The following is a 19608-nucleotide window of genomic DNA, read 5'->3' on the forward strand; positions in this document are numbered from 1 at the left end:
TTTACAAACTCCAGTAAACGTTTATTGCACCAACATGACTCTTTGAATCATATCAACAGTGCACTGTACAAAAATGACCCATCCACTCCTGCATTTGACTTGACTCTAGGTTTTTGTCAAAAATGTACTCCTTACACATCATCGCACACACACAGACACACACACAGACACACACACACACACACACACACCACAGTTGGGGGTTACAAATCCATCAGTGCCGTTTCAGAGTGCTCAAGGTTTGAAAGTCCCGGTTGACCCCAACACAGAGGCACAGTATAGTGTGGATGTGGACCACAGGCCCTCTACTGGATAAGAAGGACCAAGTCATCCCCCAATCTTCACCACCTTTTCAGTCACCATAGCAACACACTTCATGCAGCACATCGTCTCTTCATAAAAAAAAAGGTTCTGTCCAGTTCAGTAACTTCAGTAGCCAGGTGATGAGGGGAAAACAAATGTTTTTTTTTTTTCTCCCCCAGGTCGAAAAAAGGTTGGAATTGTTTGCCCAAGTCCACTTCATGAAGTGTTGGCAGTAGGCAGGAAAGTAACGATTAAAAAGCAAAATCTTTCGAAATATAAATAATGTTAGGGAATGATGAAGCACATGTCCATATTGACCGATGATTAGTGTTATACCATGGTGTTGCTCTCCCCAACTTTGTCCACCAACTGGAAAAGAAAAAAAACAGCACATGTAAAATTCATTATTGTTGACGGGTGAAAGAGAAATTTCTTTTTCTTAAAAAATCTGTTTTTAAGTTTACTAAAAGGTGTGTTTTTATGCAAGGTCAATTTTAAGATAAATGACCCCTAACACATTGTATGTAAGGATGTATGTTAGTATATCCTTACAATTGAAAGCATACAATACAAATCCTTAAAAAGGTACACTGTGCAGAAAATGGTCAAAAAAATACTGCAACTATGCTGCTCATTGAAACTGGGCTGCCTATTGCCAAATTTGATCTTTACATGAAAGTTTACTAAGTAATAAACAAATATTTTCTAGTATGGTCTAAGTACAGTCATTTTTGCAGCTAAAAATGGCTATTTTTGGAAATTCAAAATGGCGGACCATGGAGAAGATCCCCCTTTCATGTATGAAAAGTGCAATTTTTCCAGTCATAATGAATACTTAGAATTTGCTGCTGGTGGTAAGTATTCATGAAAAAGGTAACATTAGTGAATGGGCAGCATGAATTCTGGAAATAAGCAACTAAAAATCTTCTACAGTGTACCTTTAAAGATCTTAGTTTATAAAGATAATGACGCAGACAGCCTTACCCCACTGATTCCTGGAAGGTTTAGCAGAGACCCCAGAACGGGTATCCTTCTGATGAAACCAACAGCAACTGGGAAAAATCCTCTGTGAAAGACAAGGGAGAAGAAGACTTTTAGGTTGGAGATATCGTGTACGATTTGTTTTGACGACAGCTGGAAGCAACATTTCTGTTGTGAGAAGCCAGATGCATTATTGGCCCCTTATGAATTATGATTAAAATATCAGTAACGCTGGCCCTGCCGCGGCCTTACGGTAGGGCACTGGGTTACTACACCGGCGACCCGGGTTTGATGCCGGATGGAGTTTATCTGGCTGTTCATTCTTAGTAAAGGCACACTTTGAAGGGAACAGAACAAGGATGGTTACTATTAAAGGTGCACTGTGTAATAATTTTAGTAGTTTATTCCCAGAGTTCATGCTGCCCATTCACAAATGTTACCTTTTACATGAATACTTACCACGGCCATACAATTCTAAGTATTCATTACGACTGGAAAAAGTGCATTTTGTCATTTGACATTTTTAGCTGCAAAACTTGCTGTACTTTGTTCATACTAGTAAATATTATTTAATTATTTTGAAATTTCATTTTTTCATGAAAAGATCAAATTTGGCAGTAGACAGCACAGTGTCAGTGAGCAGCATAGTTGCAGTATCAACTCTGGCCACCATCCTACACAGTGCACCTTTAAAATGTTGACCAAGAAAGCAAATCTTTGTGATGTATCAAGAGCTATGGTATCCAAGGTAATGTCAGCATACCACCAAAAAGGACTAACCACATCCAACAGGATTAACTCTGGACGCAAGAGGAAACTGTCTGAAAGGGATGTTGGGGTGCTAAGCCTGGCTGGCAGCATCCAAAAAAACACAAAACCACAGCGGCCAAAATCACGGCAGAATTATATGTGCACCTTAAGTCTCCTGTTTCCACCAGAACTGTCCGTTGGGAGCTCCACAGGGTCAATATACACAGACAGGCTGCTATAGCAAAACCTGTCTTAAACCAGGCATTTTACTTGCATTGTCCAACCCCTGTAACCAATGGTTCAAAGTAGTAAAGAAATATCCTGCACACCATCCATTACATCTATCCTTCTTCAGGTAGAAGAAGAAGGTGTCGTGAACACGTCGTGAGCAATAAATATGCCTGATGGGCAATTGAAAAATCAGGCAGAGCAGATGGCATATCACTTTTAACCAATGCCAGAGTTTCCTCTAAATGGGTCATTTCATTTGAAATCAGACACTTTGGGACCCGACCGACACAGATTTCAATCATACTTCTTGTGCCTGTTTAGTAGTAAGGTAGCACCCCAGAACTGCATTTGTGTGAATCTGACCCCAATGTTAAGGGAGAAACAGACTAGCAAAGGTTTACATATGAGGGTACGACACTATACATTCAGCCTTGATCATATCAGTCAGTGTAGGTCACAAAAAGATGTCTGAGGTGTTGTTTGAAAGCTCTTTTCTGGCTCTCCAAATTAAACACAAAGCATGGAATACAACAACCTTCAGAATAGGAGTTATGATACATTGAAAAAATAAAAATTGAATATCAAAAAAACTTATATTTTAAAATGACCGGTTTCTTGTCTAAACATGGCCTGTAATGTCATTAACAACATCTGAAAATGGGGTGTTTGGTTCTTTATTCATTTCAGAGATAATGGGACATAAAGGTTGAAATGAGTGGTAATGAAGTAGTAATAGAGTAGTGTCAGGTACATGACTGGACTGGCCATCTGGTATAACGGGCATTTTCCCGGTGGGCCCTGCCCCCTCGTCGGTCCCTATTCCAGGTACTCAAAAACTACACAGCTTGTGCCCATTGTCAATGGACACAGTGGAAGCTAGACCCTTTTCAGCATTCAGAGAAGGCAGGGTTGAAAGAATAAGCTCAGTAAAGGAATTTTCTAAATGTTCAAGCATCAAAGGGTATGTTGTAGCTGTACAGTATATGATGGCAATTAGTGGCTAGCATGTGTTGAGGAATGTATGCTGAGCACTGGAGAGGTGAAACTGAACTTCCTGCATCCTCATGGACCATCTCCATCCTTCACATACTTCGATAGACATGCTGTTATGTGATATTACTACGGTATTACCATATTATTACTAGGTGATTTGTAGGATACCATATTTTTGAGTCTCATTATCTCTGAAATGAATAAAGAACCAAACACCAGCATTTCAGGTGTTGTTCATGATATTGCAGGCTATGTTTAGACAAGGAACTGGCCATTTTAAAATATAAGTTTTTTTGATATTCAATTTTTAATGTTTCAATTTATGATAATTCATATTCTGAGGGTTGTTGCATTCCATGCTATTTGTGTCATTTGTAGAACCAGAAAAGAGCTTTCAAATAACACCACAGACATCTTTTTGTGACTTACACTGACTGATATAATCAAAGTCCAGTTTTTAATGGCCAGCTGCACATTCTGATATGAAATGTAATGGAATATGGCCCATCCCATGATGCCTTGTAAACATTGCAGAAAAAAAATCAGTAGGCCCTTTCATTTAACATTACCAAAAAGATGTCTGAATCTCACCTGAATAGGAGGAAGAAGCCATACGTCTCCAGCACCACCCCGACGATGGGCCAGCCAATGAGGACCACACACACGCCGCCCAGGAAGAAGCTGGTGGCCTTGGCTTTATGCCTCTGGAAGAAGAACCTGAACGTGCGCTCCAGGCCGATGACGAAGGACAAACCTGTCACAAACAATATCTATGCACAAGCACACCATTCAGCCATAAACACAGCCACACATACAGCACACACACACACACACACGCCTTGGTCACTGGCAGCACTTTAAGAGGCATTTTTCTAGTTTAGTTTTCTAGTTTAGTTTTTTTTTTCTGATGTACAATTAGCTATGCCTACAGGGTATACTGCTGTACTCTGGATCCCCCCCACACTCTGTGCATGTCCTCTCTTTGTAAGTCACGTTGGATAAAAGTGTGTGCTAATACAATGTAATGGTATCACAAGGCAGACTTACATTCCCTATGGCAAGGAGGGCTGTATCAAAGAACAGGATCATTCCAAAGAAGAGGAAAAACACTCCGAACCCTGTCAGGCCCATTCCAATTTCTGAAACAACAACAACAACAAAAAACTTGCATGAACCAAGATACAGCAATAATCATGTAAGTTAGTGCTAGGCAATATTAGGTTCCCTAACTTTGGGAACAATACCTTAAGGCCACGAGAAATCCGTGCATTTACGCGGAAAAGACCAACAGAATGTGTCAACATTAGCTACAGTAGGTCTACCACGAAGCACCAGTCTTCGCAGATTGGTATTGGAATTCATAACGTGTGTACGCGAAAGCTGAGCTGCCAGCCCATTCAATAAACACGCTACGCTACTAGAGGTACACAGACATATTTCAGACCTGAAAGACACCTGCATGTCAGCCTAGTACATGATAGGACACAGTCTAGTAGCCAACCAAAGGATGCTGCAGAATTCAGGCTAGCGGCCCGTTGTTTACCTGCTTCTTTGATATTCTTTTCGAAGGGAAATGTAATTCTTTGCTAGAATCGTTAGTTGAATTTCCACTAATAACTGTTAACATCACTCTGCCAGTTGTAAAGGTCATTAACGCCACAACCAGGCCTTTCTTCCATTCATTGAACTAGCTTGCTAATTACTTTTTAGGTAACCCATTTACTGTAAAAGGAACTCGAGCAACATTCAAGACAGCATAACCTCACACCGTTACCAGCAATATGACATAAAGCAGGATTGTGTTCTTACTCTGTGAATCTGTTAACGAAATCATTTTCAAAATTCAGCTGGTCTTCGGATCAAGCCCTGCTTTACAAGTCTACCGCCACGTCTTCTGGGAAACCCGGGTGGAATGTCCACAGCGCCTGCGTGCGGTGATGAGCACTCTGGATGCTGTTGGATGCTGGGATGCTGCTCGAGATGTGGAGGGCTGTGGCTCCAGTCGTTCCAATGAAGTTGTCATCATGAGAAGAAGTGTCGGTGCAGGCGCTGTCTATCGTATATTAATGATACCAGAGTCGTCAACTAAATTGTATATAACATGCACAGTTAAAGCTAAAACATATCTCTAAGATACCTGTTCTTGCACATTTACCTGTACAAGCACATTTATTACTGTAGTCATTGTGTGAAATATTTGGAAAACTCCCTTCAAAAGTAGTGCACACATAGCTGTGAGAAATGTCTCTTACTGGTATATCACTATTCAGAATTCAACACCAACCAGAGCCGTAGATAGATTATCTGAACTTAACTACGTCTCCCATAATGCTTCAACTTCGACCCGGAAGAAAGAGATCAGTGGACGTAGCATACACATTTCATTGATTTTTTGTTGTCTGTCTGTCAAGGAAGCGAGCTGCTCTTGGAGGTACAGTCGTTGAATTCTGGTTTGTTTGGGTGACAGTAGTCATACGGTAATGCTCAAACGATAACCATGAGTCCAACTTTTGCGGTCCTTTTGGTTTTCGGTGGGTGTTGCAGTAACGTCGTATTTTTGGAACTTTTAGTAAGGTGAGTGGTTTGCAACTTTGTGGCTCAAGTTCTACGTGTACGCTGCTGGCTGCGCTAAAGATAACATTGCCTTTTAAACCGAATAGCATGTTCAAGTTTAGGACATGCATGTGCCGCTGCCAGAAGTAACTGTGTGACGTGTGGCAGTGTTGTTGATCGAGCTGTTTTGTGGCTAAAGTGGAAATCATGGACATGTATGTGTGTGAATTTTGTACAGGGACTTCCCAGGATGTGGAAACATTGTCACGTTCGCACAGTTTGCCTTTATTGCTCTGGAAGGCTTCATATTTGAAACCAACTTTGGAAGAAAGAAGCCTGCAATACCTATGAGGTTGGTTGGTCACAGATTCTGGTAGCTGTACAACGGTCAGTCGAATCAGTGCATTTCTGTTAAACAACACAAAACGGCAATAAATCAATCATGCTTTTCTTTCCCTCCATTTCAGCAATTATGTGATCATGGTGACCATGTTCTTCACCGTCAGCGTGATTAATAACTACGCCCTCAACTTCAACATTGCCATGCCCTTGCACATGATCTTCAGATCTGTGAGTAGTAGTAGAGAGTAGAGTCACTTATGCAGCCTATTATGTTGTCAGATTTGAAATTGCAAATGAAACTGCATTGTGCAACACTATAAACTCTGATGTGTCTGCTTTAACAGGGATCTTTGATAGCCAACATGATTCTTGGTATCATTATTTTGAAGAAAAGGTAGGCCCATATTAACAACAACAATTTTCTTCTGTCACTCATAGAGTAATTCTCCTCTCTAGTGGTCTGTAGTTCATAGGCTGATTACTGCACACATGTTTATCTATTGCAGGTATACAGCAAGTAAATACCTATCCATAGTTTTGGTGTCTGCTGGAATCTTCATCTGCACAATCATGTCCGCTAAACAAGTGGTAGGGTTTCTCTCCTCTTGTATGTTTTTCTCTTCTTGTTCATTGTAATTGACTGATTACATGTGGGTTCGGTTCTACATGAGTCATCTCGTATCAATGTTGACTGACTTCTTTGTTTCCTCCACAGAATGTAGAGCCAGGAGCAACAGAGGATGAGAGTGTGTATGCCTTCATGCGCTGGCTGCTGGGTAGGTGTACACTGGCGAAGCCTATACATCTACATCAATGATTGACCATAGTATATTTTGAAAGTTCAAGAGAGTCCTTGTGCACAAGCCCTCGGCAATGCAGGTGCAGATGTGAGGCAGGAGAAGGTGAACAATGAACAAAATTCAGAAGACACTGCTTACTGTTCTTTTTCTTCATTTATTTTTCGGAGGGAAGTTTGCTCCGAAAAATAAAGTAAGAAAAAGAAACGTAAGCAGTGTGTGGTGTCTTCTGAATTTTCCACTCTTAGCAGTGACGTACCAAATTACAATGCATGGATGCATATCACTTCATGGTGTTTGGAAGTCAGTTCAAGTTGTGCAAAATCACATTGACTGTGCTTTTTTATATCCCCAATTTCCTTTGGGAACAATGAAGTATCCATACAACCCCAATTTTTATTCCAAAGGCATTGCTATATTGTTGACTAGTCATGTTTATTCCGTAGGTACTGCTATATTGTTGACCAGTCATATTTTTACTCCATAGGCATTGCTATGTTGACCAGTCGTGTGTTTACTCCATAGCCATTGCTATGTTGACTAGTAGTCTTCTCACTCCATAGGCATTGCTATGTTGACCTTTGCCCTGCTCATGTCTGCGCGGATGGGAATCTTCCAGGAGACCCTGTACAAGCAGTATGGAAAGCACTCCAAGGAAGCACTTTTCTACAATGTAAGTCTAATTCAGAATCATTCTCTTCTGCTCGAATTCTATTGAGAATCAGTACAATTATGATTGTCTCACAGAGAGCAAAGGCTACCTCATACGGTTATGCCAACTATCTGGAATACGTTGCCCCTTAACTTAACACATGCCCTTCCACCACTGGAACGTTGTAATATTCACTGAAAAAAACTTTAAAATACCATAGCACACCACTCTGGTTACAGCTAATTTATAACTGGTGCCATTTACACACGTTAACAAGGCGTGAACAAGGATGGTGAGATGAACTAGTGTATAATTAAATTGTAATAAGCTGTGTCATAGCTGATGAACAGGACCAGGTGTTGTCTACTGAGTATTAATATGCTGCAGAGGGTGTTGATTACAATATATATGTTATTTGGTTCTCTTTTAGCATTGCCTCCCATTGCCAGGATTTCTACTGTTATCAACTGACATCTACAACCACTGTCTACTCTTCAACAAAAGTGGTGCGTTATTTATTTTAGTATGCACAGTCTTTAAAACTGTTCCAAATTTCAGTTTTTTTATAAAACCCTTTTGTTTGCAGCATACTAATCTTCATTTCTCTTCCAGCTCCTGTGGAGGTCCCTGTAGTTGGACAGGCTGTCCCCGTCATGTGGTTGTATCTTCTGATGAACGTTATAACCCAGTATCCTTTAACTATGTCTATCAAATATAACTATTGTAGGCTCTCTGAGACTTTGAGGACTATCTGCTAAGCCTGAAAGTCTTCATATTGCAATCTTTCTGTCACGCAACGCTTAGGTTCATTTTATGGTGTCCTGTGGTGTGACTGCTCTTATAGGAGGAAAAAAAACTTTTTTTATTAATGAAAACACATATTAAGATTAAACAATATCATTATCAAGTTAGCATGAGCTCAGATGTCAGTCATGTATACAAAAGGATTAAAATGGCCATAATGCAGTGAATTCCCTGTGGTGTGACTCCATTTTCCTGCGGTGTGACATGCCTATGCTATGTGTTGATGCAGGACACATTTTCCCAAAAATGGCAAAAATAAGGTGAAATTCCACAGACCACCAAGTGCTTTATTTTTTTCTATTTTTTTCCAATTTTTATCCATCATTTTTTTCAGGAATTTGAAAAACTTTTTTTTTTTTTTGCGTTACGCCCTTAAACGTCAACCACCCAATCACAAACCTCAGAGGGTTTAAAACTTATAAGACTCAGAGTTTTAATATGCACCTCTGGCATCAACCACCATTGTGGGAAAGCAATGAGGTATGAGTAGTGCATTGTGCAATAATGAGAACTGTGATTTTAAAAAAAAATGTTCTTACACTCCTGATTAGTAAACAGTAAGTTGACCTTTGGGCCTTGACTCAGCTGCCCCAGATATGTTTGCATTCGGGGAGTGTTCATCCTGACCACAGAGTGTGCCTCTCTCACCGTGACGCTGGTCGTCACCCTCAGGAAGTTCGTCAGCCTCATCATCTCCATCTGGTACTTCCAGAACCCCTTCACCGCGTGGCACTGGTTTGGCACGGGCGTGGTGTTCCTAGGTACGCTTCTCTACACTGAGGTATGGACGTCCTTCAAGGCCGAGAAACCAAAGAAGACTGACTAAGTAAACAAACGTGCACTCCTGCGAAGACCGTGACTCGACTCCTTTCCTGGACCATTTGGATGTGAATGCTCAAATACGCTCAGGCAAACGAAAACATCTCAATGGCATAGCACAGTGACATTCTTTACATCCTTTCAGTCATTCTGATCTGAAAGGGAATGTCTTGGCCTGTGCCATTAGATTTACTAAGCATAAACTGTGCCAGGGGAAGAATTTATCTTTGAACGTAAAGTGAGGGTTTGAAATAGGAACTGACTGACTTGCTGACAGTGTGTAGGAACAGGCGTAATCCAACCAGTTGTGGCTTGTTTTTACACGGGAAGGCGTTTTTGGGTGGCTGGGCATTTTCAAGACAGTGCTGCTACGAGGTGACTTGAGACTGGTCTTGAATATATTTTAACTCTGGGACTGTTCTTGTCTTATTGTTCATAGCTATGTTAATTTGTCATGCTTAATGCTTAACTCAATGTTTTAGGGAAACACCTTGAGAAGTTGCTTGCCTTTGTCAGACGCTCTTAGAAGCCAGTGTGCAATTCTACTGTAGCAGTGATATGTGGAACATGCTGTCTATGTACGTTTATGACACACCGGTGACCAACACGTTTTCAGTCTGATGTAGTATTGTGTGATGCAAGCTAGGTATGCGAGTTTACAAAGTGGTGGTAAAATGACGTCTTGTTGTAGCACTCCATAACTTAAGCCAGATTGTGCATATGCATAGAGAACTATTTAAAAAATTTATCTTTTTATTTCATGTGCAATTGTCTTCATTCATTCACCATGACTTCAAGCTGTAACAGAACGAATGAAAAGTCTTTATGTCTATCTTACTGTATGTCTACACCAGACCAAGTGTTTTGTATATTTTAAAATCACATCTGCACTGAAAATGACCTCCACATTTCATGTAACCACACTTTCAATTTTCACTCGTCAAGGATGTATGATTGAGTGATTTATTTTTTTCCCCCCTGAATATAGAGTTTTTAAAGAATAAAATGATTGTGGTTTATTTGTATTTACCAATGGAAAGATTATTGAAGTATATGAACCGTGGTAGGAAATGTGGTTTCTATTTAAATATGGAGCAGTGTAGTAGACATTACATCAGGTGTGGGGAACCTATGTCTTAAGGGCCGTTTGCGGCCCTTGAGGCCGTTTTATCAGGCCCCCTATATAATTTTAATGTTATGCATCTTCACATGAAATACGACATATTTTGTAAAGGAATCTTAGAAAATACATTTGCAAAACAACATTATATTCAGGGGACCTAGAGAGGTTTGGGTCAGTTTTAAAGGTGGCTGCCTTCAATATAGGCCTAAAGTGCAGGGGGAAATCCTGGTTTGTGTTCATAATACGGCCCTTGGAGGACTTTTACGGCCCTCGGATGAATTTGAAGTGGCCCTTCCAATGAAAAAAGTTCCCCACCCCTGCATTACATCCATACAGTCCACAAATTCATTGCAATACATTTTCCACTACTGGACAACTGAAATGATATGGCTAACATGAATGGTCTTGAATGGTGCATTATTATTATTATCATCATCATCATCATCATCATCATCATCTTCGTCATCATAATAATAATTATTATTATTGTTATAAATAATAATACTATTTGGTTTTCTTTATTTGCTGTTATTGGTCAATGGGTATTATGACAAAATGATGTGTAATGATAGGCTATTATAGTATAAACCTGTCATTTTAAATCTTTCTTGATCCTAACATTTCATCATAGTCCTTTTACATACTCTACATAGACCCTCTCTGATTTCATGTATACAATGTATACACCATCTTGTAACACCGAGCAGCCAATCGAAATCAGTGTTGCACAAGGTCCCCCAAATCATCCAATGGGAACGGCCATTCTAGACATACCATAGGCTACTCAGAAGTGGGAAGGGCACAGTATACATGCAGCTTATGTACGCTAGGCTTGAGTTGCGAGTAATAAATGCGGAATAACAAACAGCGTAAGACGTAAACATATAAAAGATACAGTAACATAGAATAGTTGTGTCTTTTCCCGTTACAACAATGGGGAATAATAACAGTCACGTCTCGTTTGAAGACGACAACGACGGCATTACGTTTGTGAAGGGCATTCGGGTGAGTGCACAAGTTGGAGTTGGAAAGTTTGTATCCCAGCCAGCCAGCCAGCGCGTTCTTCCAATGTAGCAACTAATTACAGTACATGCGCCCTTGTCATAAACATGACCCTGAAGTCTAACTTTATGCTGACAACCGTCCTTTGTGGTGGTGATAAGGGAATGGCAGTAGTCTGTAACATTTTGGAAATCAAATAGCTAAAACCACAGAACGCACTCATGTGTGCTTTCGTCTGAGTTTGTTGTAGTTTTTATTATTATTATCATTATTATTAGCAATTCATGACAATAGGCCTAAATCCGATTCCTTGATGTTAACATTTATTTCTTTTAACATAGTTACCAAAATGCAAACATTGGTAAGGCTCCAAAAACATTTGTAGGCTATCCATACAACGTTGAGAAAGACCACTAGACATTTTGGGGGGTTTATGGTAAAGGAAGAAGACCAAAGGGAAAGTGATGAGGAGGATTATATTTTGAATTTAGGTATGAAGAATATGCAAGATTGCAACTTGATCAGGCTTCTCAAACATTGTAAATGGTTATGGTCAAAAATTGCAATGACCTGACATGCTCCTGTCTGTTGTTCCCACTGTTTGATGATAGCTGTCTGACAAAGTCATTGACCGCATGAGGGAGTCTCAGTCACCACGTAAAGCCTCTGTGTGCCCAGGCCAAAAACCCGTCCCTCCACCCTCTTGCCCCTTCCCTGCACCCATGCCCGCTGCCGAACGCCTCGCCCCATTGCTGCCTCAAGCCCCCCAGTTTGCGAGTACCCTTCTTCCACCTCCTCTTCTGATGGAGCCAGTGCCCACCGCCGAACCCCTCCTCAGACCTCTCCCTTCACTTCAGCCTCCGCCTGAAGAGGTGAAACCCCACGCTGCCGAGACACCCAAAGAACCGCAGCCAACAATCCACATCCAGACACATCAAGCAGAAGAAACGTCTACCACTACACTGTCAGTACCTGAAGCCACGGCTGCTCCCCCTGCACTTTCAGAACCGTCTGTCGTGGCCTCACCCCCGTTATTAACAAAGCCTTTACCCCTGGCTGTTCAGGCAACGCCGGAAGTCGTCCCTGCAGAACCCACCTTGGCCTTGCAATCACCTCCGCCTGTCTCGGAACCAAAACCTCTCCCTGTTCAGCACGATGCTGAAGTCAGACAACAGCCATCTGTTGAACCTGTAACTCCCCTTGCCCCTGCTGTGGTTGAACCTGTAGTCTCGCCTGCCCCCTCTGAACCTGCAGCTCCGTCAGTGACAGTTGAGCCTGTTGCTGTATCTGCCCCTCATGTTGAGCCTGTTGTTTCCTCTGTAACTGTTGAGCCTGTTGTTTCCTCTGTAACTGTTGAGCCCTCAGTTGTATCTGCCCCTGCTGTTGAACCTGTACTTGTAGCTCCACCCTCCGTTGAGCCCACAGTTGTATCTGCCCCTGCTGTTGAACCTGTACTTGTATCTGCCCCTGCTGTTGAACCTGTACTTGTATCTGCCCCTGCTGTTGAACCTGTACTTGTATCTGCCCCTGCTGTTGAACCCGTAGTTGTACCTGCCCCGGAGCCTGCAGCTCCACAGCTAACTGTTGAAACTGTTGTTGTATCTGCCCCCTGTGCTGAACATGTCGTTCCTTCTGTCACCATTGAGCCTGTAGTTGTGCCTGCCCCTTGTGAGCCTGCAGTACCACCAGTAGCTGTTGAAACTGTAGTTGTATCCATTCCTGTGGAGCCGCTTGTATCTGAAGCTGTTGTTGTATCTCTCCCCGCTGTTGAACCAACGCCACCCGTTGAAGTTGCGAGTGCACCTGTTCAATTGGAAGAGCCCGTTTTACCCGTGCCACCTAAGATTGACTTAGAGCCTGCCGTTGTGTGCGCGTGTCAAGATTCTCCCATCGATTTTGTTCCTGCAGCCATGGTTCCTGCAGATTCCGTTTCAGTATGTGCCTCTCCAGTTGCAATTGAAGATGTACCAATCATTAGTCCAGACAAAGCTGAAGCGATACCCGCGCTTACACCGCCACCTGTTGTGGTCGTAACCCCGCCCACTCCAGACGCCACACCAGCCTCTTCCCCTGTCGTAGAGGAAGCCATTCCTATGCCCTCGCCATCTGCAGTGCCTCTCCCCGTCCCACCTGTGGTGGATGAGACTGAACCCGTTGCCGTGACGACCCCCGAATCTCCAGTGCCTCCTCCTCCTGTCCCACCTGTCCCAGTTGTAGATGACGTTGCTCCCATTGATGTGCCATTGGCATCGCCACCCTCAGTGCCTACTGCTGTTCCCCTGCTCGCTCTGGAGGAACCTGCAGATATGCTCCCTGTCACTCCCTCTCCCTCTCCAGCCAGTGAGCTGTTAGCCTTACCCGCGGGACTGGACAGCCCGCCTGTCACTCCTCAGCAGCCCGTGGATGCTCGCCCAATCCCCTCATTCCTAGACACCATGAGCCCTCCCCCTCAGCTTCCTCCTCCCCAGACTCCTGTAGGTGAGTGACTCTCCCTGTGTGCTGCTGTGCATGGAGCTAACGTTAGACGACTTATAACATCAGTGTTGCCATTGCTTGGATAACAAAATTATTGTGAAAATTGCCTGAGAGACCCTTTATAGAGCAAAAAGTGGAATTGTTCTGTGTTAAATTGATAATTTGTTGCAGAGTTTCTCTCACTGTCAATCAGTAGAATCACAAAGAAACAAAACATACACAAGTGGTTTAAATATGAATGATGAAGTTCACAATTAATATATGGCCGTCAATGTGGTTCTTATTGGACAACAAAAGAAAGTGAAAGATGAAGAGAGAGCATTTTTGTATTGTAAACGTTATAGGTTATTATTATACTATATGTTTTTGTCACTGTGAAGTCAGTGAAGATGAACTAAGGCTGCAGATCAAGGGTGAGCTGCAGAGACTCCTGGAGCAGGAGATGAGCCAAGCAGAACTGAAGATCCAAAAACAGTGAGGACACTTTCTTTTATTCTACTTAGGGATTTAAAGTATTCTACTCTTTTGCAGCTTCTTCGCTAAATGTGGATATGGGGCCTTATTGACTTGATTTTTGCTGGGTTGTTTGGGGTTGAGTGTTGGGGGTGCCCTACAGATGGAAGATTTTGGTGGGCCCTAGGCAATTGCCAAGTCTAGCTGATGGTAAAGCCGGCTCTGGATTTAGATTTAAGTGTGTTTTACTATCTATGGATTACATTTCTAATGTGTAAATTCTGTGAATTCTTAAGCATCTCTGAGTATGCAGAAAAAAAAAGATTGCGGCTAAAATTCTACTGTGTGTTTGTCTTCTTATAAGGCTGTGTATGAGAAAAAGGGACATTCTATTCTATTCTATTCTATGTAGACTAGAGGAAGAGAAGCACACATACACTGTAAAAAAAGTGCTTTTAACTGCACTCTGCGTGATATATGTTGAATCTTACTGTACTGTGTAAAGTGACAATAAAGGCTTTCTATTCTACTCTATTTTCCTCTACTTTATTTTGTTCTGTTCTATTCTATTCTATCATATTCTGTCTCTTCTCTTCTCTTCTCTTCTCTTCTCTTCTCTTCTCTTCTCTTCTCTTCTCTTCTCTTCTCTTCTCTTCTCTTCTCTCCTCTCCTCTCCTCTCCTCTCCTCTTCTCTTCTCTTCTCTTCTCTTCTCTTCTCTCCTCTCCTCTCCTCTTCTTCCATGTAGACTGGAGGAGGAGAAGCAGAAGGCTCGTGCCCTGGCTCAGGCTGCGGTCCAGGTGCATGTCCAGGAGCACGTGAAGAAGGTGCTGGATGACCAGAGGGCCGCCCAGCAGAAGTCCCTCACGGAGGCCATCATGAGGGAGCGCATGAACACAGAGGACGAGAGACTCATCGCACAGTACTATGTAAGAGATATTAAAAAAAGAAAGGAAACCAAAAACATGATTACCATTTCTAAATGTACTTTGGAGATTTATATTATACTGATTTTTACTTTTTTACAAAATACAAAGTAACTATCTGACTAGAGCTTTTTGTCCCATTGGTAGACAGCATAATGCAAAGTTACCCAAATGTGTGTGGAAGAGCTATTGCAAGGGAAGCTGTTGATCTCAATAGCATAGAAAGGAAGGCATGTACGGTATTCTTAATCAATGCAGGGTAATATCACAAGTCTGTTGTCAGTCAAGTCTATACACCGTTTTTGTCATCAGTGTTCAGTTTGCTTTCAATGTAAAATGTTGTGAAGTTGTGTTGTGAAACAGACCATGTGCTGTGGACTGTCTCATGGTGTTAACATGACATTGATCAATGAGCATATTCAGCCTACAATTGCATGTTTCATTTGGAATGTACAGAATGTGGCCTTTCTTGACTGGCCAGTTGTAAAATGCACAATAACATGTTCACTTTTATACTGTACATATTGTCTAAGTTAGAAAATCTACTGTTTTTACTTCCATGTCAGTTACAATTAGTAGCTTTTGTACCCAGGCTTGTGCAAAATTCAGAATTTCCTGTTTGAAATTTAAAGTTAAATTCATATTGAAATTCAAGAATTGAATTGAGATTTTGGGGTCATTCTCAATTCAATTCGGAATTTCGTACAAGCCTGCTTGTACCTAACACTTAACTAACAACTCTTTCCCATCACCTTTACTAACGACTAACCTGTTCTGCTCATTGTGGTGCCTATACTGCTCTATCTTGGATCTCTCTTCACCTTTTCTCTCTTTCCTTCTCTTTGTGCCTCAGTGGTTGGAACGGAAGGTAAGAAAAGCAAAAAATGTGGTTTGGCATGTTTTTTTCAGTTTCCTTTTTGATTGCATGTGTAATGTGCTGTTGTTGTGTGTTGTGTAGACATTGACCAAAGCATGTTTTTTGGGAATGGATTGAGATAGATTACCATACAAGAAAGTCTCATAAACTTTACATACGTATATACGTTTGTACATCAGATTTTTTGTACACAATGTATACCTTTAATTCTATATAATTGCAATTATATTACATTATCTGGTTTCTGGGTGTGTAATGTGCTCTCAGAATGACCAGAAAACATGAGCTCATTCATCACTCCTTGATTAGAAATGCATAGTAGCAAGTAGAGTAGTAGAGTAGAGTAGAGTAACTTTATTGATCCCCAGGGGGAAATTCAGGTATCCAGTAGCTTACATAAATACACAAATACACAAAAGCCCACATGGACATTTCAAGACAAAAATAAACACAGGAGTATTCATCAGGGTGGGGAAAATAAAATAAAATAATAGAGATAATAAATGTAGAAAAGGTAATTGTGCAAAAAGACATTCTGTGAGTTGGGATAGACCAATGCAGAAAAACATACTCTGTCAGTTAAGGTAGACAACAAGTGTTGATGGATACATCTATGATATAGTATAGTATCTAGAAGTAGGCAGTGTACAGAGTATGATAGGGGTTAAAAATTCTTACAATGTCACAGTAAAGTACAGGTAAGTGTATTAGTGGAACCTGCAGTCCCTGAAATATGCGATGCAGCATCTCAAAGGGCCAGTCCTGCATAAATGAAGTCAAATAAATAAAATCGGAAAAAAGGACGAGAATTATGAATAGTTGGGGAGTGAGAATTATTAGAAAGTAAGAATTACTGTACAGTATTAGAAAAGTAACAACTAGACTTTTTTTCTGGAATTTCAGGCTCAAAAGCTGGAGGAGAGAGATGGAGATCTGAAGAAACAGGATGCACTCTACAGGGAACAGCTACAGAAACTAGAAGAAAAGGTAACACCCCCACCCCCCGTCATAACAAGTGCTGTTCGAAACAGACTTAAAAAGAAGTCAGGCCACATCCTGCTGGCATATTTGGATATCATTTGGATGATTGGATATCATTCTTACTATCTTTGAGCTAGTTTTGAATGCGGTAATTACTGTAATATATGTAATAGCTTATGGTTGTTTTCTCTTTTCAGTGGTTCATAAATATAATCAGTAACTGGAGGGCTGTATTTAAGTGGGAAGGATATCGCATTTACAGAAAGTGGATTGATGTTGCTTTCTATTTACAGAGCGCACAGTTTTATAAAGTAACCAGCGAGAGCTTCCGCCAGGGCAAAGAGGATGCACACAATCGCTTCAAGTAAGTTTTAGTATGCCCCATTAACTGTCATAAACAATACTCTACAGTCCAGGGATGAACGAAAACGCAGTACATAGAGTATTGTTATTTTTTCCTTTCACTCCAAGAAATTGAAAAGGAAAAGAATAGTAATCAAGGTGCTGTGTTGTCTGAACTTTCATCCTTGATCAAGATTTCCTGCCTCACACATGCACCTGTGTTACCAAAGACTTGTGCACAAGGACTTTCATGAATACTGTACAGTTCATTGCATTTCTTAAATCTATTAACTTTTTTCTGTACATAATAATGTTCCATAACTGTTGTACTGTCAGGTGTTTTCTGCATTGATGTTATGTCTCTGTTCTGCAGGCGCGTTCAGATAAAACCAGCTTGCGCTGACTTGCAACATGAGATTCTGAAGTGCTACTTGAACAACAAAGGACAGACGCTAGCCTGCTCCAACATCGCCTCTCTCTACATCGAATGTGTCGACAAAGCCAAACAAGTATGACAGCATATCATGCAGAGCATACACTTGGCTTTAGTTTTTTTGCTGACAATTCATAAAAATGTCGAACATTTAAAAAGCTGACTCAAGCCTACTTCTATATTCATCGAATGCACACACATGCTGCTCATCATTATCAGATGACATTTTGATAGAAAGAAATGTATCTTTTGTACAGTACGTTTATTAAACGTATAATCTTTATATTGACACTGATGTAGTAAAAATGTATTTGTGCTTGTACGGGTACATACAGAATTTGCATATACATGTATGCATGTGTACACACACTGCGTGTGTGTGTGAATATGTAGCAAACCACTTTATTCTTCCCCTCTTCAGGAGACTAAGAAGAGCATCGGGGGATGAAAGTGTTCACCTGAGAAAATCTGCAGCACACACACACAGCTCAACACATTCTGAGTAGAGAAGGCGGCCTTCACCAGAGGGTGACTGCAGCATTCATACACAGCAACACATGGGCTCCAACTCCAACCTTTTACCTTTTAACTCCAACTCATTATCTAACCTTGTGTCCTGCCTTGGGCTTCGCTGACTTTTCCCCCATTCAACACCACAAAAGCAAATGAGAAAATAACCTTTGAATGGTGCTTTTGTGAGATTTTGAATAAAATGTATAACATCAACATGGTCTTGCCTCGCATCACGAGGTCACAAACAAAAGGAGAGGACCCGAGTTTGGATAATGAGTTGGGAACATGTTCTCAGCAGGGATGAAGCCATAAGGGACATTCACAAGGGACTTTTGCAGCCATCATGGAATAAATGGCTTTCACCGTTTACTTGTTCATCAAGATCTTTATCATTCATCTGCACTCCAAGGTCTTTCTCATTCAGCCTGTCATTTCATTATCAGCAGTAAAATGAATGGCAGACAGTTTACTTCCTCACCTCCAGGTCTTCATCATTCATCTGCACTCCATCACTGCCTGTCATTATCAGTGGTAAAAACAAACAGTGGCTAAACAAGAGCAATCAAGAGATGGCAACCTGGCCCCCTGGTCAACGCTAGATGCTTGTGTGATTTTGTGCGCAATCGCATGTTTGCCTAGGTTGATGACTGTGTGTGTTTGGCGCCCTCTGAAGATGACACACATACACTACGGGCAGTCAAACAAACACACAGACAGGGTCATTGCAATACTTTCCATCTCTGGGGGGCCAGGTAGCTATACATATCCTTGCTGAAAAAGGTTGCATAACTTAGTAATAAGCAATATTTGGGTGATTTTAAAGAGGTATAATTACCCTCCACTGTACTCGGCAACACTGATTTTGACAAAAATCTATAATTGTTTGAAGTGTGTTTGAGATTCACTTGCAAGCCTAAGATAGAATCATTGTGGTTTTAGTTCACATTAATATAGCGCCAACAATCTTAAAAGCTGCCCTTGCTCTACTCTGCTCATGTGGAGGATGCCTGTAGCCTAATGGTTGTAAGTGTACACTACAGCACACAAAGTAAGAATTGCAATAGAACGGCTATTTAGGGGTCATGGTGGATGTTTTGCTTATTGAAATGTCGCTTTAATATTTTGATTATGAACGTACAACCAAATAAAAAGGAAATATTCTATACTGTGAATGTGTAACTTGCGTTATTAAGCTCTTATCTGTTTGGCTGCAGCTCCAACAGTGTAGTCTGTTCATAAATAACATTCGTGTCCCCATGT

At 41.2% G+C, this 19608-nt stretch overlaps 3 protein-coding genes across 4 annotated transcripts; 2 read left to right on the forward strand and 1 right to left on the reverse strand.

Annotated features, from left to right (window-relative positions):
- On the reverse strand, positions 1 to 5217 carry golt1bb (golgi transport 1Bb). Its single transcript, XM_063197622.1, has 5 exons — positions 5068 to 5217; positions 4306 to 4397; positions 3850 to 4028; positions 1288 to 1369; positions 1 to 672 (listed from the first exon to the last, which is right to left on the reverse strand). The coding sequence occupies exons 1-5, from the start codon at positions 5090 to 5092 to the stop codon at positions 634 to 636; spliced, it is 417 nt and encodes a 138-aa protein (XP_063053692.1). The 5' UTR covers positions 5093 to 5217; the 3' UTR covers positions 1 to 633.
- Positions 5218 to 5637: 420 nt separating this feature from the next.
- On the forward strand, positions 5638 to 10254 carry slc35b4 (solute carrier family 35 member B4). The gene is made up of 10 exons (XM_063196241.1): positions 5638 to 5832; positions 6050 to 6163; positions 6279 to 6381; positions 6498 to 6547; positions 6660 to 6741; positions 6869 to 6929; positions 7514 to 7623; positions 8033 to 8108; positions 8215 to 8290; positions 9001 to 10254. The coding sequence occupies exons 1-10, from the start codon at positions 5756 to 5758 to the stop codon at positions 9230 to 9232; spliced, it is 981 nt and encodes a 326-aa protein (XP_063052311.1). The 5' UTR covers positions 5638 to 5755; the 3' UTR covers positions 9233 to 10254.
- An 894-nt stretch (positions 10255 to 11148) lies between these two features.
- Positions 11149 to 19513, forward strand: chchd3b (coiled-coil-helix-coiled-coil-helix domain containing 3b). 2 transcript variants are annotated; one of them, XM_063197623.1, is made up of 9 exons: positions 11149 to 11353; positions 11962 to 13828; positions 14206 to 14299; positions 15025 to 15205; positions 16056 to 16070; positions 16983 to 17066; positions 17354 to 17424; positions 17776 to 17911; positions 18257 to 19513. In XM_063197623.1, exons 1-9 carry the CDS (start codon positions 11282 to 11284, stop codon positions 18281 to 18283), a joined length of 2547 nt encoding a protein of 848 aa, XP_063053693.1. In that variant the 5' UTR covers positions 11149 to 11281; the 3' UTR covers positions 18284 to 19513. The 2 variants fall into 2 exon arrangements, with proteins under 2 accessions (XP_063053693.1, XP_063053694.1); XM_063197624.1 differs by lacking the exon at positions 16056 to 16070.
- Positions 19514 to 19608: the final 95 nt, after the last annotated feature.

Source organism: Engraulis encrasicolus, chromosome 4, assembly GCF_034702125.1.
Source record: "Engraulis encrasicolus isolate BLACKSEA-1 chromosome 4, IST_EnEncr_1.0, whole genome shotgun sequence".
NCBI classification, from domain to species: Eukaryota; Metazoa; Chordata; class Actinopteri; order Clupeiformes; family Engraulidae; genus Engraulis; species Engraulis encrasicolus.